This window comes from Amphiprion ocellaris, chromosome 18 (genome assembly GCF_022539595.1).
Source record: "Amphiprion ocellaris isolate individual 3 ecotype Okinawa chromosome 18, ASM2253959v1, whole genome shotgun sequence".
NCBI classification, from domain to species: Eukaryota; Metazoa; Chordata; class Actinopteri; family Pomacentridae; genus Amphiprion; species Amphiprion ocellaris.
This window is the reverse complement of record NC_072783.1, coordinates 4,478,371-4,504,480: the sequence shown is the minus strand read 5'-3', so window position 1 is coordinate 4,504,480 and position 26,110 is coordinate 4,478,371. Positions and strand designations below refer to the sequence as shown.

General features: G+C 37.5%; 1 protein-coding gene across 1 annotated transcript in view; it reads right to left on the bottom strand.

The window, feature by feature from the left end:
- Nucleotides 1-25,643, bottom strand: part of LOC111567365 (vesicle-fusing ATPase-like) — a 41,139-nt gene extending 15,496 nt beyond the window's left edge. The window contains exons 1-12 of the mRNA XM_023268438.3: nt 25,513-25,643; nt 18,065-18,150; nt 15,570-15,654; nt 14,780-14,819; nt 10,210-10,376; nt 9,946-10,047; nt 9,573-9,648; nt 7,587-7,742; nt 4,334-4,533; nt 2,306-2,471; nt 2,113-2,187; nt 133-320 (exon numbers count right to left, since the gene is read on the bottom strand). Coding sequence (XP_023124206.1) covers nt 133-320; nt 2,113-2,187; nt 2,306-2,471; nt 4,334-4,533; nt 7,587-7,742; nt 9,573-9,648; nt 9,946-10,047; nt 10,210-10,376; nt 14,780-14,819; nt 15,570-15,654; nt 18,065-18,150; nt 25,513-25,524 — 1,353 coding nt within the window. The 5' untranslated portion in view covers nt 25,525-25,643. The remainder of the gene's footprint in view (nt 1-132; nt 321-2,112; nt 2,188-2,305; nt 2,472-4,333; nt 4,534-7,586; nt 7,743-9,572; nt 9,649-9,945; nt 10,048-10,209; nt 10,377-14,779; nt 14,820-15,569; nt 15,655-18,064; nt 18,151-25,512) is intronic.
- Nucleotides 25,644-26,110: the final 467 nt, after the last annotated feature.

Sequence of the window (26,110 nt, the reverse complement as noted above, 5' to 3'; positions counted from 1 at the left end):
TAAATGAATATATTTCCTTTGGACAGACAAAAACAAGCTATCTAAAGACTGTTTATGGGCATATTTTTACATTTTACAAACTACAGAGTACATGTGAGCTGTAATGTAAAAACAGAAACCCAGAGGACTGACCTTGATGTGTCTGTTCATGGCGGTGGACTGAGCAGCTCTAACCAAACCCTCCAGTTCAGCGCCGCTGTAGTTCTTGGTCTCCACGGCGAGCTCCTTGATGTCGACGTCGCTGGACAGCAGGTCGTACTGACGCATCTTGGCTGTGTGGATGTGGAGGATCTGAATACGACCTTTTTCATCCGGTAACCCTGACAAGAGAAGAGAAAGCAGAAGAAAAATAACACTTTTTATGTCTTCAATTTGAGTTTACTGGCATCTTACTGACAAAAATAACATCACAAATTAGCAATTATTATCTGGGCTGCTGGTCTTAACTTGCTGAAGCAAAATGCTAATTATGAAATGGTAATTTTTTACATTTAACATTAAGGACAATAAGTACTTCGTCTGTCTGTCAGGAAATTTTTATAGATTAAAAATTTTTGTTTGAAATATTATAGGAAGCAGCAGATGTGAGTTCTGACTTTTCTCTTTAAGATTACAAGCAAATTTATTTTTATAAAACCTCACAGCACACAGAAGTTATTCAAATTACAGGCAAATGTAAACAAAAATGTAAGAATATGTCAACCAGGACATATTCTTACATTTTGGAGTATTTTTATTTGATTTACATTAATATAACCCTTATATCCTAAGTTTTAATAATATGTATTCATTTTTGTCTGAACTACTACAATAAATTGCTTAAAAGTGCAATAAATGAAAAGAAACATAAAGAACCTGAGAACTGGATCTGAAGATGTTATGGCAACAAATTCGATTAGATTTAATTAACTGATGAAATTCATCATTTAAGACAAAAAGTTTTTACTTTAGTCTCTTCCACCCTGATGGAAGGTGCATTTTATTTTCTTTTATTCATTGACAAATAGTTTTATTTAACCCAAAACTCAAAGAAATTCTTCTTATAAATCAGAAACGTTTAACTTTAATTTGTCAGAAATTAAATATCTGCATGTTTAACTGAACTTAATCAGATTAGAATTTCCCTTTAGTTAATTATCTGAGAAGTTTTGTTCAGACCAACTCAAAGAAATTCAACATTTTGGTCAGAAAACTGCACATTTTCAATGTTTTTTCCCCACAGTTTTCATTTTGTTCCAGACAAATAGATGAAAACCTGAACCTGAATATTGTAGCAGGAAACCAGTTTTTAACTCCAAGGATTCAGTTTCTGATCTGATGAAGAAAAGCAACAAACTCACATCTGAAAAACTGGAAGGTTTTTCCTGTGGTCTCGTTTATAAAGATTATTGTTATGTGCGTTTTATTGTGTATTTCTACAAACGCATCACTGCAACCAAAAAGGGATCTAAGACCTGGTGAATGTGTGAAATGTTAGTCTGACTCCCCAGACTTTATATACAAAAAGAACGATGCATCTATTTGATCAGGTTTCAAATCTAACACCAATCAAAAATCAGTATGCAATCGCAGCCTGGTACGACGCTGGGCTCTATAAGGTTAAAAGGAAATGGACTAAAATTAGGTGAATGTAAGTGAAGACAAGCTGAATAAAAGCACAGGCAGATTAGACTTTACTTGCAATTAAAAAGATTATTATTGGTGTTAATTATTAATAATTCATATAAGACAAAGACGAAATTATAAAACTGCTACATGACAAAATAAAGCAAAATTTGCTCATTCAGTTTACAACTAAACTTAAGGAGACACAAGAATACTTTCAGTCTGATTCAACACTTATACTACAGTTCAAAAGTTTGAGCTCACTTAGAAATGTCCTTATTTTTGAAAGAAAAGCAGTTTTTTCAATGAAGATAACATTAAATGAATCAGAAATCCAGTCTAGACATTGTTAAAAGTGTGAGTTTGAACGTTTGAATGGTAGTGTGTATTACTCTGGATTATCAGACTTCAGTTTTCACAGGTTTGAAGAAAAGTTCTTCATGTTGTCATTAATATGTCAGCGTTAACATCATGTGTGAAACCTAATCTGTGTTCTTTACTCCTCACCTATCTCCATCTTCACCTCCAGCCTTCCAGGCCTCAGCAGGGCCTCGTCTATCAGGTCGGGCCTGTTGGTCATACCTGAGGGAGAAACAGATGAAGACATAGAAAGGTGAGGAAGATGAGGCGGAGTGCAGATGTTCAGGCGTCTCATTGGAGATCCTGTTGCTTTAAATAAACTAGCAGAGGAAGTCTTCACCTATGACCAGGATGTTGTTGAGCTGCTCCACTCCGTCGATCTTGGACAGCAGCTGGTTGACTACGGTGTCGTGGACTCCGGTGCTTCCCGCCATGCTGCCTCGCTGCTTACAGATGGCATCGATTTCATCGAATATGATGATGTGAAGGCCGCTGTTAGCACCGAGCTGTTGGCCAGAGAGAGAAGACTGGTGTGTGAACTGGAAATCTGTGCTGTCTGCTGTCATCTTACACCAGAGATGTCAAACTCATCTTAGTCCAGGTTCCACATTCAGCCCAATTTGATCTGAAGTGAGTCGGACCAGTAAAACCGCAGCATAATAATCTACAAATAACCACAACTCCAAATGGTCCCTTTGTTTTAGTGCAAAAAAGTTCACATTTAAGGAATTATCTTTTGACAAAACATCATGAACAACCTGAAATTTCTGAAGAAAAAAAATTCAATTTCAGCAATATTCAGCCTCAGTTTATCATTTCCACATTTCAACTTCCAGATCACAGAGAGTCTACAAAGGAACACAACATTTATCCTCAGCTACCTGGAACTGACTGATATAGTATTTTACTTTATGATCAAAATGACAAAAGTCAGACAAAAAAAGACAAAAATATAAAAAAAAAAAAAAAATACACAAACGAGGCAAAAAATGACAAAAGCAAGAAACAAAGAAACAGAAAAATGACAGAAAACTAGACAAACAACACAAGAGAAAAGCGAGATTAAAAAACAAAACGGCAAAAATGATGCACAAAACAACGAATAAAGAAAAACACAAAATGACAAAAAGTGCTGCTTAATGGTCACAGATACTTAGTTGTAAAACATATTTTTGTGATTTTGTGATAGTAAAATATGCTCCCAATCTTCATACAAACTGTATTTTAAAATTTCCATGTCTGTAATCTGTTCATTTATGGCATATATACCTTATTTAAATCATTTAATGTCTGTAATCTGTTCATTTATGGCATATATACCTTATTTAAATCATTTAATGTCTGTAATCTGTTCATTTATGGCATGTATACCTTAAATTATTTTGTATCTGTAACCTGTTAATTTATGCTGCTGCCTGTCTTGGCATTCTTTTAAAAAAATAATCTCAATCTCAGTGAGACTCTTCCTGGTGAAATAAAGGCTAAATTTCAGCACTATATGCATAAATTTGCATAGCAAATGTTAAATCGCAGCCTTTTCACAGTGATTTGCTACCTGCAGTGTTTAAAGCTGCTTTTTTGTTTTGACATCAATTGATTGTTCCGTCCTAATCAGCACAAAATGATTCCTACATTAAAAATACTGTCGAATATATAACATTCAAATGTAAAACAACCAGCCCCTATTAGAGGTAAAGGTGCACCACATTTCCCTAGTAGTAACTTGGTGCAAAATGTGAAATGACGTTAATATTTTCTTTTATTGCATTCTTTCTGTAGCTTAGCAAGACGACACAGATCAGACTGAAGCTTTTCTTTCATCCGGAGCTGAAAATCAGTCTGCGGAGAGAGCAGCAGGGTGGGGGGTTATCCCTCCATCTCCAGAGCTGTCAGACTCTGACGTAGCATTTAAAGCAGGTGTGGAGCTCTGCGAGTCACACACTGGACGCTGTGTGAGTGTGTGTTGGTGGGGAGGTCTGATAGGGGGGTCAAAGGGAACCCAGCCCCTCATTAAGTGGTGCAGAGTGAGGCTTGTGTCACACCATCCAGACCGACTAGCGCTGCCTCCAACCCCCCTCCACAACTTAAAGTTATTACAGCTACGTCTGGCTAAAGGGCAGATCTCTCCACTCCTGCAGAAATTAGTTTTCTCTGTTCAGATAGATGAAATGCTTATCTGTGGGACTCCGAACAAACTTTCTGATGTCTAGATAATAAGTTCAGCGAAGATGCAGCGCCACGGGTCATTTATCTGGAAGCTGAAGTGAAACGGGCTCATTTGTAACCACCATGTTTGCTTTAAAACAGCACAACTCATGCTGTAAATCTCATTAATAGAACAGAAGCTTCTTTAGTGTCCTCCCCTCACCCTCTTCTGCTCGTCCTCTGCGTCGGCGAACAGCTTCCTGATGTTCGCCTCAGACTCTCCCACGTACTTGTTGAGGATCTCGGGGCCGTTGACGATCTTTGGCTCGCGGGCCTTCAGCATCTTGCCGATCTGTCGAGCCATCAGGGTTTTACCGCAGCCTGGGGGTCCGTACAGCAGGATCCCCTTCACATGCTTACAGCCTGCAGACAGAAACACAAGCAGGGAGGCGGGAGCTGGTGTTAAAGCGAGCAACGGAGGTTCATTTTTTACAGCAAGACCGTTACAAACAGCTAGATTTTACTAATCAGGAACACCATGTCTTTGTTGGGCAGGGCTAAAACACAGGATTTTTAATCAAAAGGTTAAAAAATGTGTAACTGAACAACTGAATTTGCCTTTTTACTATTGCCTGATTACATAATAATGATTATATATGCTACAGCACAGTGGTGAACCATGATAAAGTAGGGCTACATCATTTTCATTGTTGAATAATCTGTCAATTTTTTCACCATTATTCAAAATTAGTTTGTTCTTTAAAGTGTCAGAAAATAGAGAAAATGTCCATCCCAAAGCCCAAAATGACAAAGTATTTCTGAAAGCGTTTGAGGCGAGAAATAATCTGCTGAATCTGTCCTGGTTTTAGTGCAACGACCGCTCGTTTAGTCAAATCTCCGCTTGCCGCACCAAATTAGCAGAAATGAAATGTCTATTCATCCATTCAGGCGTCAAACGCAACTTATTTAAATTGAAAAACTTTACTTATTGTGTCAAATATTACCATTTGACAAAAATGTGATTAATGACAATTAATTAAATACAAAGCCTCTAATTAATTACATTTTTTTAATCGCGTCCTACCACTAGCTGCAATAAAGTCTTTGTCTTGTGTTGCTATTCGTGGAGTTCCTTCAATGCAGACTGAATTTAATGGAATCAGCATAATCCTCCCTTCCTTTGTTTTATTTCTCCTCCATAAAGACTAAATGTGGACACTGAGAGCTCCTCTCTCTGCCGTGTTTACAGCATGGATCTGTAAATGGCCTTTTGCACCTGTTTAATGACATTAAGGTCGATCTAATTGAGAGGCCCCAGATAACTATCTAGCATTTGGGCCCGCTGAGGGAAAAGCCGACGCTGACAGGTGGGAGCTGCTGTGGTTTATGTTGGGGTCTGTCTGTCTGATTCACCTCTCCAGGAGCAAAGGTGGGACAAGGTGAAACTTTCAGCGTGACGTACTCGCCGACTTTCTGTCAGCAGCTCCCCGCGGCTGCCAATTACAGCTTTACCTTTTAGCTGGACGCTCTATCAGGATTCGCCATCTCATTACAACGGCCAGCTGGCCACCGCCAAAGGCCAGCTCCCCGCACACCACCACCCAGCTAAAGGTCAGCTCGCTCCCGGCCGGACGCCGCCACAGGCCCTCTGCGCCGCCCACGACTAGAACCAAAGTGTGTGCTTGCCAAAGCTCGGAGTCTTTACAACAGGTTTTCACAAGACTTGCGGGTCTAGCAGCGAGGATTAGGCCCGGTGTGATTGAATGTGTGTGAATGGGAAGGGAGGGGTTTTGTGCATGAGTCACAAAGACGTTAGAATGAGCTTCTGTCCTTTTAGGAAAGTGAAGCATTATTGTAATCTGACAGCCGTCAAAAGATTTATTAATGACTGTGTGCAGAGGTTTCTGTCGGAGGGGGGATCTCCACAGAGGACACTGCTTCGGCTGTTCCTTCCCTCGTTGTGGGTTTTTTTCGCTGATTCAGGCGACGCTGCGTTTTCTCAAAGGAATAATTCAACGTTTTGTTTGCCATTATGTTGACTGGAGGCTTAAACGCGAGCTGAATGTAGTAACTGAAAACAGTGATTATATTTAGCGGGTATTACTAATCTCTCCGACCTGATTAACACTGGAGGAGACGTTCTGTGAGAGAAAACAGTCGTTCTACACGTGGATGGAGAACTTAAACAAATTAGCGCATCCTAACCTGGAAATCTTAAGCACTGAACATTTAATTTTCTGCATTTCGTGGATTTCTTGTACCAATTTGTGCCTTTTCAAATCATTAAGGTCGACTGATTGATTGGTTGGTCGACTAAACTCTGACTGATCAGACTGCAAATGCTACATAAATGATTTTCTAGGAATAATCCAGTATTTCTGCTCACTTCGAGAGCGAACTTATTTAACGTTTCTGGAACATTTACTCAGAGTCTGCTTGGGTTGACTGCTAGATTGGTTGGTCGATATGCTCTCATCCATTTTTCAATTGCTGGTGTTTTTATAAGGAGAAAAACGCTAAAGCCACAGCTTTCCAGGACTGATCCGTTCCTTTTGGCAGTTGGAGGAACAAACTAGCTGTGAACACTTTCATGTCGTCACAGCTTTCAACTCGCCCAGCCTAAAGGGAACTGTTTGGTCTGATTTATTCAATGTTTGCTGGACATTTACTCACAGTCTGCACCAAAATAACTGGTCAAAAAAGTCATCGGTTTGGCTGTATTTTGTTCAAACTGATCGCCAAAAAGTCGACTGCAAACTCTGCTAGCAGTAGTTTGTGTATCTTAAATCAACAATTGATATATTTTCAAAAATCATATGATGCTCTTATCATTTCAGAGCAAAACAACCAGGTTAAAATGATGTAATATGCTGCAATTATTAGATTTTTTATGTAGATTTGTAGTTCCTTTAGGCTAAAACAGTCGCAGGTGGAGTGCATTCAGTAAACTGTGGAACATTTGGGGAATTTCAAGATAATGTGCAGATATTTTTTCCCCCTGCAATCAATCAGTTGGTTGGCACAATTTCAGTTGACCGAGATTTTCTTTGGTTTACCGCAGCCGTTAGAAAATATCCTGTTATGGATAATTCGGTAAATAAAACCAAGGTCTCAAGCACAACTCGTGGCTTTGTGAAGTTATTAAACCATGATAAATTCTAGCTTTGTAACTTTAGAGGACAGAAACACAAAGAGAAAGCTCAACAGTGTCACTGAAACCACCACTGGCCTCCCAACAGAGGCTGACTGGTATGGTTTCTTTTTATTTTTGTATAAAATGTTCTACTGCATAAATAACTACCGTCAAATGTATTATAAACAAATGTGCAACCCCTTTCCATGGTTTCTTTGGTTGACTACGGGCCTAGAAATCCTCATCCATCTTGCAGCAAGACAGTGGAAGATGTTGAAGAAAAGGCACAAACAAATGAATAAGTGATGGCAGAACAGACAGAGACTAAAGGAGGAGAACTCACCCATCTGTTCGACGATGTCGGGGGGGAAGACTCGAGAGGCGAAGGCTCGACGGAAGATGTCGGAGAACTCCTTGTCGAGGCCGCCGATCCCCATCCTCTCAAAGTTCCAGTCGGGGCTGATGATAGACTGGCGAGACTCTCGGGTCTTAGATTTCCCTGGAGGCAAAAACAGACAGTAAACGCATCACTCACAGGCCAAAAATGTGACTACAAAAGTGCAATTTTTCTTCCCATTTTCCTATTTATTTGTCTTCATTTCAGACATGCCACAGCATCATAAAGGCAAAAGAGAAAACAAAACACACAAAAGGAAAAACAAAACACCTGAAAACAAGTTTAGGTTATTAGCTCCTACCCGCTACGTGTCAGCACATCTCAGATCTTAGTTTCCTGTTTACATCAAATATTTTATACCTCTTTAGAAACTCAAAGAACACGTCTGTCAAGTGCCATTTTGAGTCCCTAAATAAATTCAAATACATTTAATGAATTTAATCTGAGGAAACAAAAGAATTTAAACTGTACCACAGTCATAATAGTATTGACTCTGTAATAAAATACTGCAATAATAATACTATAAAGGCAAAATTGCATGAGAAGCAGCCAGGAGTGGTGGAAAAAGTACTTAGATATTGCACTTGTGTACCACAATGTTGGAATACTTAGTTAAAAAGATAAGGTAAGACTTTATTAATCACAAAGGACATTTTGTGCCCAATATCGTTCAGAAAAAAAATCCAAAATGACATAAGAAATGCAGTGCCTAAAAAGTAAAAAAGCAAGAAGATATACATACGATACATTATTAAAATCCAGTAAGTAAGATGAAATAAGACCAGAAAAGTTTAGGAAAAAGTACTACTGGCAATTAAGGTGAGGTAAAAGTCGTGCCTACAAAGTTTTAGAATAAAATAAATAAAAATGCTTAATTGATGAGTAAAGTTACCACCGCCATAAATATAGATAAATAAGCAAAAAATGCAGCAAGTAAAAATAAACAACAAGAAAAATATAAAATTCAAGATGCACAATTGTGTAATATACACTCTTTATACTGGTAAAAGTATCAAGAATTTGTATCAAATTAAGCAGTAGAAGTGGGTTCAGAACAATGCATCACTTTGATGCTGCAGCCATTAAAGCTGATTTTACCGCTGGTTAGCCTGTGAATTCCCCCTGAGGATCAATAAAGTTTTATTTTAATCTAATAATAAGGCGTCACTGCGGGACTTTCCGACAATGATACATCATAATTTATTTGTTGATCGTATCTTGCATCATTAATCTCTATAAACAAGGCAATTAAAGCAATTAAAAAATAAATGTAGCGGAGCACAAAGCACAATATTTTGCCTATGAACTGTAGTGGAGGAAAGAAAGTGGCAGAAAATGGAAATACTGAAGTACAACTAACTGAAAATTGTGCTTAAGTAGAGAGCATGAGTAAACATACTTAGTTACTAAACACCAATGTTAACAGACATGTTCCCAGCGCCAGCAAATGTGAAAGGAAACCAAAGGCAAGACACATGTGAGCAGTCTGCCCCCTTGTGGATTTATAGAGAATCACTTCAGACATGGCTTTAAACAGACAGATCTGTGTAACATTTGTATTGACTGCTAACTTTAGATCACAATAAAGTGGATTCAGTTGAGGTGATGAATTAGCAACAGTTCCTTTAGACAAAGCGATAGAGAAAAAGAATAAAGATGGGTAGTTAAATTCAGATATCCAGTGGCTCACATACTACAGAAAAGGAAAAAAAGGTGGAAATGGTGCTGGCTGAGGAAAAAGTTAAGAAGCAAATTGTGCTGATACAGTATAATATAGAAATACAGGAAAAAAAATAAGGTAATAGAAATGATTCTTGAGCCTTGGAGGACACAAAACTGTTCCATGATGAAGACCAAATAGCATTAATGGAATATATATAAAGTATAAAAACAGTATAGGAATAAAGAACCGTGTCTGTTCTTGACACTCACCAATTAGGGTCATGGAGGAGCTCTCTGCCCTCTCAAAAATCACTTGACTATTTCCCAGCAACAAACCGATTTCAATCTAAAGAGAAGGAGATAAAAAAGATTACAAATAGTTTGAGATACTGTACAGTCAGCAGGTATTTTTTCTCTGAATGTATATTTGTGTAAAAAAAAAAAAAAAAAAGAGTAGAAAATCAATCCAAGAAATCCAAGTTCCACTTCAAATACAACACTTTGCACTTCAACTAAATGGGAAAACCCTTAAAGAAAATGTGTTAATATGATTTCCGTGCTACATATACACATAAAAGCCTCTAAAAGTACAGAAGGTAGTGTAATTGTGTGAACATCACGGCACAAATTATTCTCCAGGTACCTTCTTCCCAGATGCGTTTCCTCCCTTTAGGATGCTCGGGTCCATGGCCTCCATATCTTTTATCACCAGTTCAAACAGCTTGTCATTGTAACTAAACGCCAGCTGCAAAAACAACAAAAACAAGCACAGGAATAAATTGTAAATTCTCCATTAAAATGCGATAGATGTTTCTATATGAATAAGTCTTTTCCAGCTATAAATCTGAGGTCATATTTTGACTTAATTGTACGATAAACTGGCAGGGCATTACTAAAGCTCAGAGACCTGCTGGCCAACGGTGAACGCCTGGTTGTTGAAGTGCTGGATGAACTCTCCGGCCATCTTGTCCGAGTCGTAGGGGTTGCTGTCGGCGTTCTTCTTCTGCAGGAAGCCGATTTCTATCGTCACGCTGCTGATGCACTGTTTGGACTTGTCAAACTTGTAGTTTGTTACTACAGAGGGGGAAGAAGAAACAAAGGAGAAGAGGTTTATACTTTAGATTTTAAATATACAAGTCATTTTAGACACACTGGATTTCTCTTTTACTTTATAGATTTCTACATTTTTGCACATTGGACATTATATTGTAAATTATGCACTCCATCTATCCCTCCATCCCTCCATCCATCCATCCATCCATCCATCCCTCCAAAACTGCATTGCCTGGTGAGGAATGATCCTTCGTTATCAATCAATTATTGCATTTTTTTCCGTGAGTCCTTCCATGTGGCACCTAACAGAACTCCACAGCTGTTCAAAAGTATTCAATTTCATGTCTAAATGCACACCATTTTTGGTTAAAGTTGCGATGACAATCTTACAAGGTCGGACTGATGACACTTTTAACGCAAGTCTGAACCGCATGCAGCCACAACAACGGAAAAGCACACATCTGATGGTACTTTCAGCTGTGAAGTGACTAATGGAAGGGTTTTTTCCCACATTTCAGCACCAAAATTACTCTAAAAACACTATAGAGATCTACCTTATTAAACTAGATCAGTTTATGCCCTACAGCATACCCTGTTTGATCGTCTATTTTCCTCTAAATGGAACCATAATTTACGAAACAAACATCATGTTTAATCAAAGGAGGCTTGAAAATAACAATTAAGACCATAAACCCAATTGGAAACTGCTAACTGAGGTACCAAATCAAGTGAGAAGTTTTTATACAGTGGCACTTTTTTCACAACCAGATGTGTCGCCTCCTGCTGGCTGTTAAAAAGATTGCAGGTTTAAGGGACTTCCACATTTTTTTTCCCCACTTTTTAGACCTGGTGGCTGCTTCCATCTTGTAATATAGTCTATAATTAAATCACACTGTGACGTTTATTGTTTTTTTTGCCACTTGGATACATTGGAACAAGCTAAAAAAATATATAACATTAACTTACTACAATCATAATGAACATGTTAGCAAACAGTTAACCCACATTAAGATAACAATAAGCAACATTAAGGTTAATCTATAGGTAGGTTGCTGACAAAGGTTCATTCATTTTAGCTGCTACAAAACATTCTTTCAACACAAACTTGACATGGTTTTTGTTCTGCCTCCTGTTCAGTGTGAGGCAGGTAGCATATAATGTGTTTTGTCAAACTTTGTGAACCAAAAGCATGAACTCTTTAAATATTGACAGTATGCTATTTTTGCCATGCATCTTAATTTTTCTGGTCTCATCATCAAGGATCATAAGTAAAATTAGGTTACCACTGATGTATGATTCAGGCACGGGGGTGATTCAGAAGGCATTTTTATTATTTTTATATTCAGATATGACTCATGCAACATTTATTAAAGGCTTGATTTTTTTTGTCACCTTTCTAAATAAAAAAAAAAAAATCTGTTGAACAACTATCCCATGCTGAATGTACCTTCAACAACTTGCTCCTGTGTTCACTGTTTCTGAGCCTTGCCACATTTATTTTATTGGTCCATTAGGTTTGATTTTCCTTTTGTTGTCTCCGTTTTGTGTGTATTTGTCTAATTTTCGCATCCTTTGTGTCTAGTTTTTCTCAGTTTGTGTCTCGTTTTTGGTGTTTTGTCACATTTTTGTCATTAAATTACTTGTTTTTGTCAAATTGAGTCATGTTTACTGCCTCGTTTTTGTTGCTTTGTGTGTTATTTATGTCATTTTGTGTTTCTCTACTGTAGATATTCAACTATTTCCATGCTTCCAGCCCCTACAAACCTTTCTCTCTGCTGTACTCAGCTGTAGAAGGATGTTTCACCATGCTGAATGTATCTTCCAACAACTTCCCCCTCTGTTCACTGTTTCTGAGCCATGCTGCATTTATTTTATTGGTCTACTTGGTTTGATTTTCCTCTCTGTCTCTTTTGTAGCCTTCGTTTTGCGTCTTGTGTATCATTTTGTCTAATTTTTGTATGTTTTGTGTCTTGTTTCTGTCTTTTTGTGTCTAGTTTTTCTCAGTTTGTGGCTCGTTTTTGGCGTTTTGTCTTATTTTTGTGATTATGTGACTTGTTTTTATCAATTTGAGTCTTGTTCAGTGCCTTGTTTTTGTTGCTTTGTGTGTTATTTATGTCATTTTGTGTTCCTCTACCATAGATATTCAACTATTTCCATGTTTCCAGCCTCAACAAACTTTTCTCTCTACTCTGCTCATCAGCTGCAGAAAGATGTTTCACTGTATTCTGAGCCATGCTGCATTTATTTTATTGCTGAAGTATGCTTTATTTAGCTAAAATCTTTTATTTACTTCCCTACTGGTCTCCTATCTGCTTTATGTAAACACAGCCTGCAGTTCAGTCGAACAGTGAGTGAACTTTTATCATGTGACTTTTGCCGTCAAAAATACAAGAATGCAAAATTTTCATGTTTTTTTCCCACAGGATCTGATTTAAACTGTTCATTGTCCGCAATTTTTTGAATGAAATGGGGAAAATAAAGTGCTTTTTACTGAACATTATGATTGTAAGCTAGTATTTTGTAAATTTTCCAAATGCACGTCAACGTGGCTGGCTCAAAAACAGCCAAAAAGTTGAAAATCTATTCGTTTTTACACTTTCGAGCGCTGCTAAATGGTGCGACTTTGGCCATTTCTTTTCCACATAACATGCCTCTGAAGCCCGTCGGCAAGCTTAGGGGGTTCAGAGGGTTAAAGTATTATGAAGCTTATTCATTTCTTAAGCCAGTGGATTATATTTTGCATTCCTCCTTTGCACTCCTGACGTGAAGACAGTCTGATAATAGCGCGCATCATTTTAGGCATCGCTGTGGCCTAAGGGAGCTGAGCGAAATAATTATCAAAGACCGGGCCTTGTCCTTCTCTGGATGCCGGCCAGCCTCTCAGACAGATGTGCAGTGACGCCACCCACACATATTATTGGAGTGTCGGTCCATCTGCTGGGAAAATCATGTTCCCTCCACCCCTCGTGACACCTGGATAATAGCTGAGCCCCCGAACGTCACAAATAATTAGAAATCGACTTGATGCGACCATCAGAAGTCAGCAGACAGATGTTTTCTTTCCTGAATCCTTAAAGTCTGAAGCTGGAGGCGTTTATGTTTCTACTGTGGCCATTTGTCTGTGACTCAAAAGAGATAAAAACTGTGAAGCCCTGCTAATCAATAGATGATAAATTACTATCAGAAAGGATGTCTTAGAACAATCAAGAGCAAATGTAAAAGCACTGCTAACCGGTTACCAATAGCAATAAGTATCATAAATCTACTTAGTTTATCTTAATTAATCTCAATTCTACTTTTATTAGCTGAAATAATCATTATCTAATATTTGCTTAGATAGTTGCATCTGAAAATATTATGTTTTGGTACTCTTTGACTAGGATGGGACTAGTGTGTTTGTAATTTTAAGCATGATTTGCTGCTGTTTGTTTGAGAGGTAATTTTCACTGGAAGAACTAATGGTGGAAGAAATATTCTGATGCTTTGCTTTAGTAAAACATACAACAGTTGTTCACAAGAAATGCTGGAATCTATAAATTGAGAAGACATTAAAATTTAAAAAGCCATTTGCTTGTACCACCATGAAATGTAAATGTTTGTCAGTTTGTGAGGTAAACATATGGTATAGTCTGGATGAAGTATCTGTGCTGCGTTGATCCACCAAGAAAACCTGTAAAAATACTTTTTTTGTTTAAGTATAGTACAGTTTTAGCTGTAATGTATTCAGGTGCATGAATCCCCAGATAATTCTTAACACAAATCGATACTTTTACATTAAAAATAGATCATAAGTCAATGTGTGATGCTAATCTTTATCCAACTCTGTAGTCCTCCTCACCTTAAGACAAGGTTTCTGTTGCATTGTGAGCTTTTCTATTTTGGTTTTACTGCAGCTCTGCAAACTGTTGTCAAGGTATGTATGAAAGTTGTATAGAAAAGATGGATGCAACCACCATGATGCTGTCCATTGGTGAACACAGTTTAAAAGCCTTGAGTTTGGAATTTATCGTCTATTTTACTCTAAATGGAACAATAAGTGACAAAATAAACATCATGCTGTTGTAAAATAGACTTAAAACTATGGGTTGACACCATTAACTTACTGGGAAGATGCTTACTGAAGTAACAAATCGTGTGAGAAGTTGGGTCTTTTTCTCACAGACTTTGATTCAAACTGACTTCTACATGTAACCAGAGGAGTCGCCCCCTGCTGGCTGTGAGGAAGAATGCAAGTTCATGTTACGCCAGCATCACTGTTCAGACCTGAAGGCTTTCTTCATCTTTTATACTCTACACTTTGTGCAGGTGCAGTTTTGAGAGGGAAAAAAACTCTATAAAGTGTGCTAAACTGCACAACACTGCATACAGAAAAGTTTCTTTACAATTTGTTTTGTTGTGCCCCAAAAATCAAACCTTACACTTACCTTCGACATTTTGCCCAATCACTAGTCCTGCCCATTTTCTCTGTTAAGAAAAAAAGCAAGTGTTTGATTTAGTTTCAAATCCTACTATTCATTTATTATTGCCATGTATTAAAAAAAAATCAACTGGTTCCCATTTAATCATCAATAAACCATTGACATTTTCCACAAAGCTACCAAACAGAAGACATCAACACTTTAACTTAACATCAACTACAAGTTTCACGGTGCAACTTTCCTCTAAAACATGGTCTTATTTCACACCACTTGTTTACAATGAAATAATTCACTTAGATCCACATTTTGATGATCAGTTGACTGTTTAAGCTCCAAATAGTGGGCAGTGAAGGCTGCCAACACGGATATGAGTCAGTCTATGTTTATTAATGTGCTTCTTCATGAATTGAATTCTGGTGGTAAAATAAGACCGTCTGGAGGAGGTTGCAGTCGTACCTGTGTGCCGTTGAGGCTGCCAAGTTTACAGACGGAGGAAGAGCAGGCAAAAGGTAAGAGAGGAAAAAAAGCAGGAACAGACAGTTTGAGACAAACAGAGAGGTCCATGCAGAGAGGCCACAGAACGAAAACGCAGCACAGCTCGTAAGTTTGTCACAATAACAGGCCATACAATAGAAAGTGGTACTTCATTTAATAAGGAATGGCAAGAATTAAGGATTAACTGTTCAATAAAAAAGCATTAAACATCTTCATTTAGCCTTTTTCACAAACTATTGTGGACACAAGGCTTTAACGCAATGCACAGCTCTCATCAGACTCATCAAACATCACATCTTACCTGTGGCAGACTGAAGCCGATGGAACCGGGGTTCACGCCGGGGTCGGTCTTCAAGGTGAACACAAACTTGCCCACAGTCACGTGTCTGCAATGAGATTAACAATTAGAATACAGGAGAAAAAAAATAGTAAAAACGCAACTGTCAAACCAAATGTAACTATTAGAACACACTATTTCATAAATTTCCCACATTAGATTATAGAAAATGCCAGTTTATAGAGTAGGGGACCAATTATCAGCCAATATCAGAAGCAATTTTCAGCATTATTACGATTATTAATATCATTATTTTATTTAATCAATTCCCTATACAGTAAATCAATTTGAAAAAAATCACTACTTTGGTTCTCTATCCAGAGTTATTTTCTGTGTAGAGGAATTTTTGCAGCTCCTCCAGTGGTTTTAGACAGCAATGAATTGATAAGATTAAAAAAATAAAAACAGCGACTTCATTTTTAGCCAGTTTTGCCAATTATGTTTATCAAGAATAAGAGACATTTTTGTACCAAATGATCAGAAATAACAGGGAATCCTTAACTCTGGCCACTTTTGATCACATGAATCAATATTAAAAACTGCAATATTAACACAATCATAGAATCTTTAAATCCAGAATCTTTATTGTCATTATGCAATTAGTTTTCACCAGTCACAAAATGATTTTTTTTTTGGTAGTACTGGCTTAAAAGTCACTTTAAAAGACGTGGACAGTAAAACATACAGTGCATTAATAAATAGTAAAAATACATTAAAACTATACAACCATCTAACTATAAAAATCTTGTGTAATATTATGTCTGAGGTGCAGCACAAAGCACCTGAATACTTTTGTCTACCTTCCTTATGACAGATTTTACTACTATGTTATTCTATTCTTGTAAATATACAACGCACACTGTTATCCAGAATCAGAAATAACTGCTTACGTTACAGCTTCAAAGTCTTAGAAATATAAGCGGTACAAAAAAATATATAAACATAAGTAGAAAAGAAATGTCCTAAAACTATGTCCTAAAGCACAAATATACATTGCTCTAAAAGAAACAAAAATCCAAGTGTACAGAGTACTAAGTCAGCACTCTCCAACCTTTTTGCACCATGGACTGGATTCAAGCAAGATAATTTTCTACAAACCGGTCATCGCGCACATAACAAACAAGAAAAGCACTCAGAGAGCGCAGTACTCCGCCAGTGCTGCTCAGTCTTTGAATCATTTCCGATGGATGAAATCTTCCATTGCATGTGTACGTTATGCACGGACACCAAATCACGTGACCTAAATATGTAGCAGGCGGTGGGAACTGATGGGACTCAGAAACACCCCCACAATTTAATCAATTGTTCCTTGCATCATTTCCAACGGATAAGTCCTGATAAGTCCACAGCAGTGAATTTGTAGAAGGATCAGAATCGTGATCGTCAGCAGGCAGCTGATGTAGTGTTCACTTGTTGTCATGGTTACAGTGACGCTGTGCCGCTATCTGGCAATGATACAGAAATCTTTAACAAATCCTTGGATCCAGTTTTTTTTCTTGTTTTTGAGTAATGTTGCCAACAGACAGAGACAGACAAACGTACGCCAATCGACACAAAACTCTGCCGCGTTCCCTGGCGGAGTAATGACCATTGCTTGCTTTGTTGTTTCTTTTTTTTGTTTGTTTTTTTAAAGATTCCTAGACAAATAAAATTGTTTGTTTTCGCTAAATATTTGTTTCTTTTTTCTTCTGTGTCAGCATCAAGTCTCTCCCTCTTTTAAAAGAATCTCTCCAGAGACATTAATTTTTTTTATTAATTTTGGCATATTGACGGCTTCATTAAACATCAAGTGCGGGAAACAAGCATAGACGGAAGCAACGGGAAGACAATGTAGTCATTTTTCAAAATAAAACACCCTGCAGACTCTGCCAGAAATAAAATACAATAAACAGGTTTTATTCTCTCTGTGCAGCCTGGTACTAAATGACCCATGGCCCGGTGGTTGGGGACCACTGTACTAAATAGTATTGAAGTTCTAGTTTTATTGTCTGTAAAAACATCCTTTAAACTACTGTTATTCTTAATATTATTTTTAAGCTCTTTGCACTGTAAAAGGATCCAATTCTGTTGTTGTTGTGCAGAGACAAAAGTGGCATTTGTAATTGAAAACGCATAGATTCTAGTAAAATAAGGAAACAGAGACCATTGTCTTGCTGATTCTGTTTCCTGTTGCATGTAATCACCCATTTAGAGCCACATTTTTACATAATTTCAATACAGTGGCAGATACCCAAATTATGTGTACAAAAACAGAAAGGCACAAAATAAATACCTGCTATAATCCACATGAATATGCAAGGAAATAAACACATAAAATAGCTCACGAGGCGTTCTGTGGATAGAAGTGAATCCCACTCATCAGCACTGAGCTGCTTCCATGTAATCAGCCAACAACCTACACGCAGAAACACTTTCTGCAGCGATAAAAACACAGAAATATCAGAGGAAATCCCACTCACTGTTCAAACTGCTGCTCCTTCTCACTGATGATGGCGCAGTTGGTCAACGCCAGCTTGTCTGTGGGGCATCGATCCGCTTTCATACTCTGAAAACACAGAATTCACCTTAAAAAAGAGCACTTCTTAGTAGCTCATGTCACTGTTTACCTGTCCTCAACCTGTCAAAAACAGCAGAACAACACATTTGTTGGAGGAAAATAGCAACAGAAAAGTAAATTTTGATCTAATCGACTCTAATTTAAATGATACAGCGTTTTAAAAGCTGCTCTTTTGAACCTAGTTAAGCAGTAACATGCACAGTTTATGGTAGAGAAGGGCCAAAGTTTTCCCTTATACACTATTGACTGTTATAGATAATAATTTACAGTATGTAGAGTCCGTATATGTGGATTTTTACAGCTGCAGGTCAACATTCTGGAAGCTTTGGTTCAGAAAACACTCCCACAAAACCACCATCACATGCATGTTGCTATGGTGATTATTTCACGCTGATGAAGCCTCAATAGCTGTGTAAACTCAGCCTCCTCTATATGTAAGAATCATTAAAAAAAAAAGTTCCACATTTGGTCAAATAAAAGCTCTCATTAGCCCTGTGGAACATTATTAACCTCCCTCACTTGAAAAGAAGGTTAAAAAAATGAGAATAACACAGAGTTCTGTTGCTTTTTCTGCACAACGTGATGCATCACAGCTACGTTTAGCCACCATCACGCTGTCTATTGTGGATTAACTGAATCCTTTGTGGTATTTCATTATCAGACCCATCTCTGTCTGGTCTTACAAATACAACACAGTGGTGTCAATTTACTCAAGTACTGTACAGTTATTGTTGCACATAACTGTGTTAATATAGCAGGTTTTCCATCAAAATATTGCACATAAAATCTTTATATTGGTCAGTGTGATCAAAGCTGGGCAAAGTCAAGATTCTCTGTTATTTCTGACCATTTAATACACAAAATGTCTATTATTCTTGACAAAATGAAAGCATAATTGGCAAAACTGGTTAAAAAATTAAATTGCTGTTTTAATTTTTACATTAAAAATCACTCATACGTCAATGTGTGATGCTAATGTTCATCCAACTCTGCATTCCTCCTCACCTTAAGACAAGGTTTCTGTTGCATCGTGAGCTTTCTTATTTTGGTTTTACTGCATGCAAACTGGGCAAACGTCAACCCTGTTGTCAAGGTATGTATAAAAGTTGTAAATAAAAGATGGATGCAGCCGCCATGATGTCGCCCATTGGTTTGTGAACTGTTATTTTAAAGCCTTGAGTTTGGAATTTATCGTCTATTTTACCCAAATGGGATCAAAATTGACAACATTAACACCATAATGCAGTAAAGTAGACTTAAAACTATGGGTTGACACCATTAATTTAACGGGAAGATTCTTACTGAAGAAACAAACTGAGTGAGAAGTTAGGTCTTTTTCTCATAGACTTTGATTCAAACTGACTTCTACATGTAACCAGAGGAGTCGCCCCCTGCTGGCTGTTTAAGTTTAATTAAGCTTTTTTAATTCAATAAATACATTTCTTTCCTCCTCTCTGACAGCAAAGTGAATATCTTTGGATTGTGGATAAAAAACAGGCATTTGATTTCTTGTGCTTTGTCGAACAACAGTTGACATTTTTCACCATTTTCTGACATCTTAGCCCAAACGACTGATAGATTATTCAAGGAAATAATCAAAAGATTATTCTACAATTCAAATAATTCTCAGTTGCATCCCTATTATAGATTAACAAATATTTATTTATCCCAGACAGCAGATATAAAGCAGTTCAAACACCTCTACCAGCTTTAGCATTAAAGTGATGAACACATTAATGGACTACTAATTATAATCCAATATTACAGGGCAAAAAATTCTGAAATATGCCATTTGGGACAATGAGTATTTTATGTTTGCTACTTTAATTATGTTTTTATGCTACTGCTATTGTACTTTTACTTAACTAAACATTTCAATACAAGACATTTACTTGTAACTGAGTATTTCTACATTATGGTATTGGCACTCATGCTTAAGTACAAGATCTGAGTACTTTTACCATGTTTGCTGAGTAATAAAAATGATTTTGCAGTGTTTATGGTCAGTTGTGTATCAGGTTTGTTGTCTCCGTCATTATAAACTCAGGGTCTGCAGCTAAACCCGGCTCATTTTGTCTATGTGTGTATGAAAATGTTCTAAAAGAGTATCTTCATTTGATTTACTGGTGCAAAGTTTTGGGTTAAAAATAAATATTCTCTGCAAGTATAATATACTGCAATTTCAGTGAAAACCTAGAACAAGGTAACACACAATAAATGCCAATATTAATGCTTCCTTTCGGCAATAAATCCTACATTCATGAAGGTTATTATGCTCCATTTCAGTTGAGACTGAATGATAATGTCAGACATGTTAGAAAGCTATTGAAAGGTGTATAAAAGGGATCTCTAAGGGTTAACCACCATCCATATTTAGAGGAAAGTTGCAGCTCCTCGATCTCTGCTCGAGGCTGAAATAAATCTTCCATGAGTGAAGTATTTCATTGCCTTATGCAGAGCAACTCGACAGAAAGCTGCAAATCATCACAACTGTTGCAATCCTGTCTGACAGCACTCAGGCGTACAGCGTTAGCTACCGGAGGAGTGAATCAGCAGCATCCCAGCAGCTGTGGTGAAGCAACAGACTCCACGATGCACTCTGATGAAACTCTAAATAAGGTTCAGTTAGGCGTAGCCTTCCTTCCGCCGGCACAGATCCAGTAGGACCAAATAAAAATACCAACTCTAAGTAAATATAGCGTTTGTGGTGAATCTGGCAACAGAAATTCATGAACCAGTTTGGATGAATTTGAGGACAAAATCATCCAAATACACAGAACTTTTCAGTGTCAACCTACTCAGTGATTACAAAAATATACCAGATTTACAGCTCCTACAAAAAGAATTCATAGCCTTGAGAGTTTTCTCTTCCATGCCTTTCATTATAAGAATTTACTAAAAAAAAAACACAATGGAAAACCATTCATTTTACCCTCTACCTTTACAAACCTTCCAGGGCTTACTGCCGAGAAGCATCCTTATGTAATGATGCTGCCACCACCATGCTTCACATCATTCATGATGCTGCCACCACCATGCTTCACATCATGATGCTGCCACCACCATGCTTCACATCATGATGCTGCCACCACCATGCTTCACATCATGATGCTGCCACCTCCATGCTTCACATCATGATGCTGCCACCACTGTGCTTCACAACATGATGCTGCCACCACCATGCTTCACATCATGATGCTGCCACCACCATGCTTCACATCATTCATGATGCTGCCACCACCATGCTTCACATCATTCATGATGCTGCCACCACCATGCTTCACATCATTCATGATGCTGCCACCACCATGCTTCACATCATGATGCTGCCACCACCATGATTCACATCATGATGCTGCCGCCACCATGCTTCACATCATGATGCTGCCACCACCATGCTTCACATCATGATGCTGCCACCACCATGCTTCACATCATGATGCTGCCACCATTGTGCTTCACATCATGATGCTGCCACCACCATGCTTCACATCATGATGCTGCCACCTCCATGCTTCACATCATGATGCTGCCACCACCATGCTTCACATCATGATGCTGCCGCCACCATGCTTCACATCATGATGCTGCCACCACCATGCTTCACATCATGATGCTGCCACCACCATGCTTCACATCATGATGCTGCCACCATTGTGCTTCACATCATGATGCTGCCACCACCATGCTTCACATCATGATGCTGCCACCATTGTGCTTCACATCATGATGCTGCCACCACCATGCTTCACATCATGATGCTGCCACCTCCATGCTTCACATCATGATGCTGCCACCACCATGCTTCACATCATGATGCTGCCGCCACCATGCTTCACATCATGATGCTGCCACCTCCATGCTTCACATCATGATGCTGCCACCACCATGCTTCACGTCATGATGCTGCCACCACCACACTTCACATCATGATGCTGCCACCACCTTGCTTCACATCATCATCAAATTTGGTCTCCTCAGAACAAAGAACCTTCTAGCTGAGTTCAGAGTCTCTACATGTCTTCTGGTGAACTCCAGTCCAGATTTAATTTGAGTTTTTTCCAACAGTGGCTTTCTCTTTGCCACTCTCCCATAAAGCTTTGACTGGTGAAGAACAGACAACAGTTCTATCTCTCCTATCTTAGCTGCCAAAACTTGTTACTCCTTCAGGGGAGTCACCGGTGTCTTGGTGGCTTCCTTCACTAGTTCATGTTTTTAGAAGGACAATTGCTATTATGTATTTGCATAGAAGCATGGCCATCATGTAACGGTATAAACATACTTTGGCAGATGCCTTCATTACTATACGACATGTAAGAGAGCATCGTATACTCTCAGGACTGTGCTTAAAACAAAGCAATGATGACATATTACAGAATGCTAAAGAAAACATTGCAAGAGCAGTTCTTGTTCGGATGCTGTCAAACCAAACTTGTAAAATTCTAACAAAAACCCTGTCTAACAAGACACCAAATCAACTTGCCCCGGTTTCAAAAATCCAATTAGACTGCAGCAATCCAACAGAGAATTAATTACTGTCCCACATCTCTAAAATATCAAACTTAGCCTACTTCTAGCATTTCGGCAACTAGGCTGACTTGTGGCTCTCAGAAGTCCTGATAATCTTAGATTACTGAGCACTGCTGTCATGCCAAAAAAAAGAAGAAAAAACTCTCAAGAGACCATTTTCAGATCAGCTCAAACTGATAACGTGGCCTGCTGAAGCAATGTAGACTGACAAACTTAAGAGTAGAACTTCAGACAGCAAAATATAGAAATCTGAAGGGCAGCAAAACAGCAGCTAAACTGCTGCCGAAGAGCTTTGTCATTTTACTTTGTATGATTTCCTAATTTACAAACTGAAACAAATGGTCTTCCATTACAGCTGTATTGTTAAATCCTTCAAATGACAGTAAAATAAAGATTAGCTTCAAACATAATAATCATTTTTATGGTGAATTTATGGTGATGTTCCTCAAAAACAAAAATTGCAAATTTCTTGTTTGTCCACAACCTAAAGATGTCCATTTTAGCATCTCTGAGTAAGAAAGAAACAAGAAAATTAGCACATTTAAGAAGCTGCAATCAGAGAATTTAGACTTTTTTCTTTATCTACTTTTACTTAAGCAGGATATTTTATGCAGGATTTTTACTTGTGTACAGTGTTTTTACTACTACTGCTACAACTAATGAGTATTTTCACTGTCTGTTAACTTGATTATTTTAAGAAAAGGGTGAAAAACATTGATCAGTGTTTTCTACAGTCACAGAGGAGTAGAGAAGCCAGAAAATATTTACATTTAGGAAACTAGAATCAAAGACTTTCTGTCTTAAAAATTGCTCTCACTACTTATCAAAATAATTGGTGATTAATTCAATAATTGACAACTTTCCCAAAGCATGAGGACACATCCAAAAGTGTCCACAAATCAAAGATATTCAGTTCAACTAATAAACCTGAAAATACTTTTTTACTTTTACTTCAGCAGAGATTTTCATGCAGGATGTATCATGGTTAGTTAATCTGTGGATTATTTACTTCAAGAATTGGTTAGATGTTTGGTCTACAAATATATAATAATATATATTACTGTCATAGAAGAGGAAAGAAATAAATTTGTCATATTTAGATTTTTTTTCTTTAAATTAAAAAAAAAACTTTAGGCGCTTATTGAAATAGCAATATTTTTAAAATATTAAAAAATAATCACATTTCCTAAGCTTGAATCAAAGAATTTAAATATTTTCTCAAATTACTCAAACCACTTATCAAACTAGTTGGTGATTAACGTAATAGTTGACAACATATTGATTAATCAATTCATTGATTGATTTAGCGCTCATGTACTCTGACTTAAGCAAGGTTTCTCATACAAGATTTTTACCTGTAAGGGAGTACTTTTACACTGCTGTATTGTGGGGCTACATCTAATGATGATTTTTGTTAATTTACTTAGTGAGTATTTCCTCAATAAATTGATCAGTTGTCTATAAAAAAGTCTATAAAGTGAGTAAAACGTAAGAAAATGGTGAAAATGGCAATCAGTGTTTTCCAAAATCCAAAGATATTCATTTACTGCCACAGAGGAGTAAAGAAACCTGAAAATATTCACTAGTATAAGAAGCCGCTTATCAAAAATAGTTGTTAATAAGTCGAAGAGGACATCCTTAAAAGTCTTATTCTGTGTACAAAGAAAATAATCATATTTTAAGAGTTGGAATTAGAGAATGCAGACCTCCCCCCCCAAAAAAATAATTGCTCAAATCAAACAACTTGATCTCATTTTACTTCACTAGATGTGATAATTTGCTGTAAATTTGAGGTTCACCTGATTGTAAATGGAATATATTTCAGGTTTTAAACTGACAATCCGACCTGAGAATTAGTTTGAGGGTCACCTGAAAACTTCTGATTGGCATTTCAGAGTAAATAATCTACTATTAATTGATTAAATATATTCACAGGACTGCACATGGAGAGTTTACAGCTGTATGAGAAACAGGCGACTCAAGAAGGGAATTAAGTTTTCTGTCAGCTGAATGTAGGCCTTGAAGTAAGAGTTTCATACTGTATGACTGCAAAATGTGATTCTTTTTTTGGTTTTTGAGTGTGTATGTGTTTTAAAAGCCTCGTAGTTGCAGAAATTTTCATTCCAGCTGAAGACTGAGACTGTTTTTAAAAAGAAGAAGAAGGTTCAGGTTAATGGACAGTTACTATTACTTGTCACTTAACACCTTAATAGGTGACAACTACACAGTCAATGCAGTTCAACTGTAGGAAAGTATTATTGGTACTTTTACTCAAGTAAATTATCTGAATAGCTTTTTCTAAGACTGCTGGCACCTAATTTAACACAGTTAATGTCCACTGCAGCTGCTTGAAAATCATAAAAGTTGCAAAACTGTGCATGCTACCAGTTTATGTGCCTGTACTTCGTGTTCTCTTTTTACCATTTCAACACTTACACAGCAGATATCATTGATTTGGTCTTTAAAAGCTGCATTCACAACCTTTAACAGCGTTTTATGTCAACGTCAATATCACGATTGACAAGGCAGTTCAGCAAACCGTGGCTGCTCGGGAACTAAACCACCCTGCACATGTAAATGTAAAGAAATATCAGCAGTAGTTAGTTCATGCTAGCAGCAGCCAGCAGGTCATAAGATCCTCCGTCCGTCTTCCGGGCTGCTACGAAGTTTTGAATGACAAGTGTTCCTGCCACACAGGCTAACTAACGCTACGTGGAGGAAACAAACAGCCTCCAGTCAGCAGCTACAGGTTAGCTTCAGCATTCCGTGTTTTCCCCCAAGAACTGTACTCGTGTTTGAGTTCACTTTCAAACTACTCACCCGGCCGCTCATCTTTGTCTTTATGTTTTTTGCCCGTGTTCAAGTGCAATTCGGCATAAACGTTCCGCCGACGGAGCAACTGCTGAAATGGGAAAGTGACGTCCGGGCGGGATCTACGTGCGTGACCTGACGTCATCACGCACACCGGACGTACGGAAGAGAAAAATCAGTCCGAAAAAAAAGTGAACGGCAATATTCCCAATAATCTCTTCTTTTTATTCAAATCACTTCGTAAGTCACCTTTTATAGACCTGCAATGATATTGATTATTTTCTCTCACTTTATTTTAGTCTGTGCTATGATATTTTTTGTGTTTTTCAAATGTTATTATTTTATTTAAATCTTAAAATCTAATCTTTCTTCTTTTTTAAAAAAACATTGTCTGACTTGTGTGTACTCTATTTGGCTTCTGTCAAAGCACTTTGTAAATTCAGTTTTTAAAAGGTGCTATATAAATAAAGCTATTATTAATGTTATTATTAATAGCAGTAGTAGTATCTTTCATACATACATACAGTCAACAAAAAAATCAGTCCAAATAAAAACAAGAAAATGGAAGCGGTAAGTTACTCTTTGATAACTGCAATTTTCCCAATAA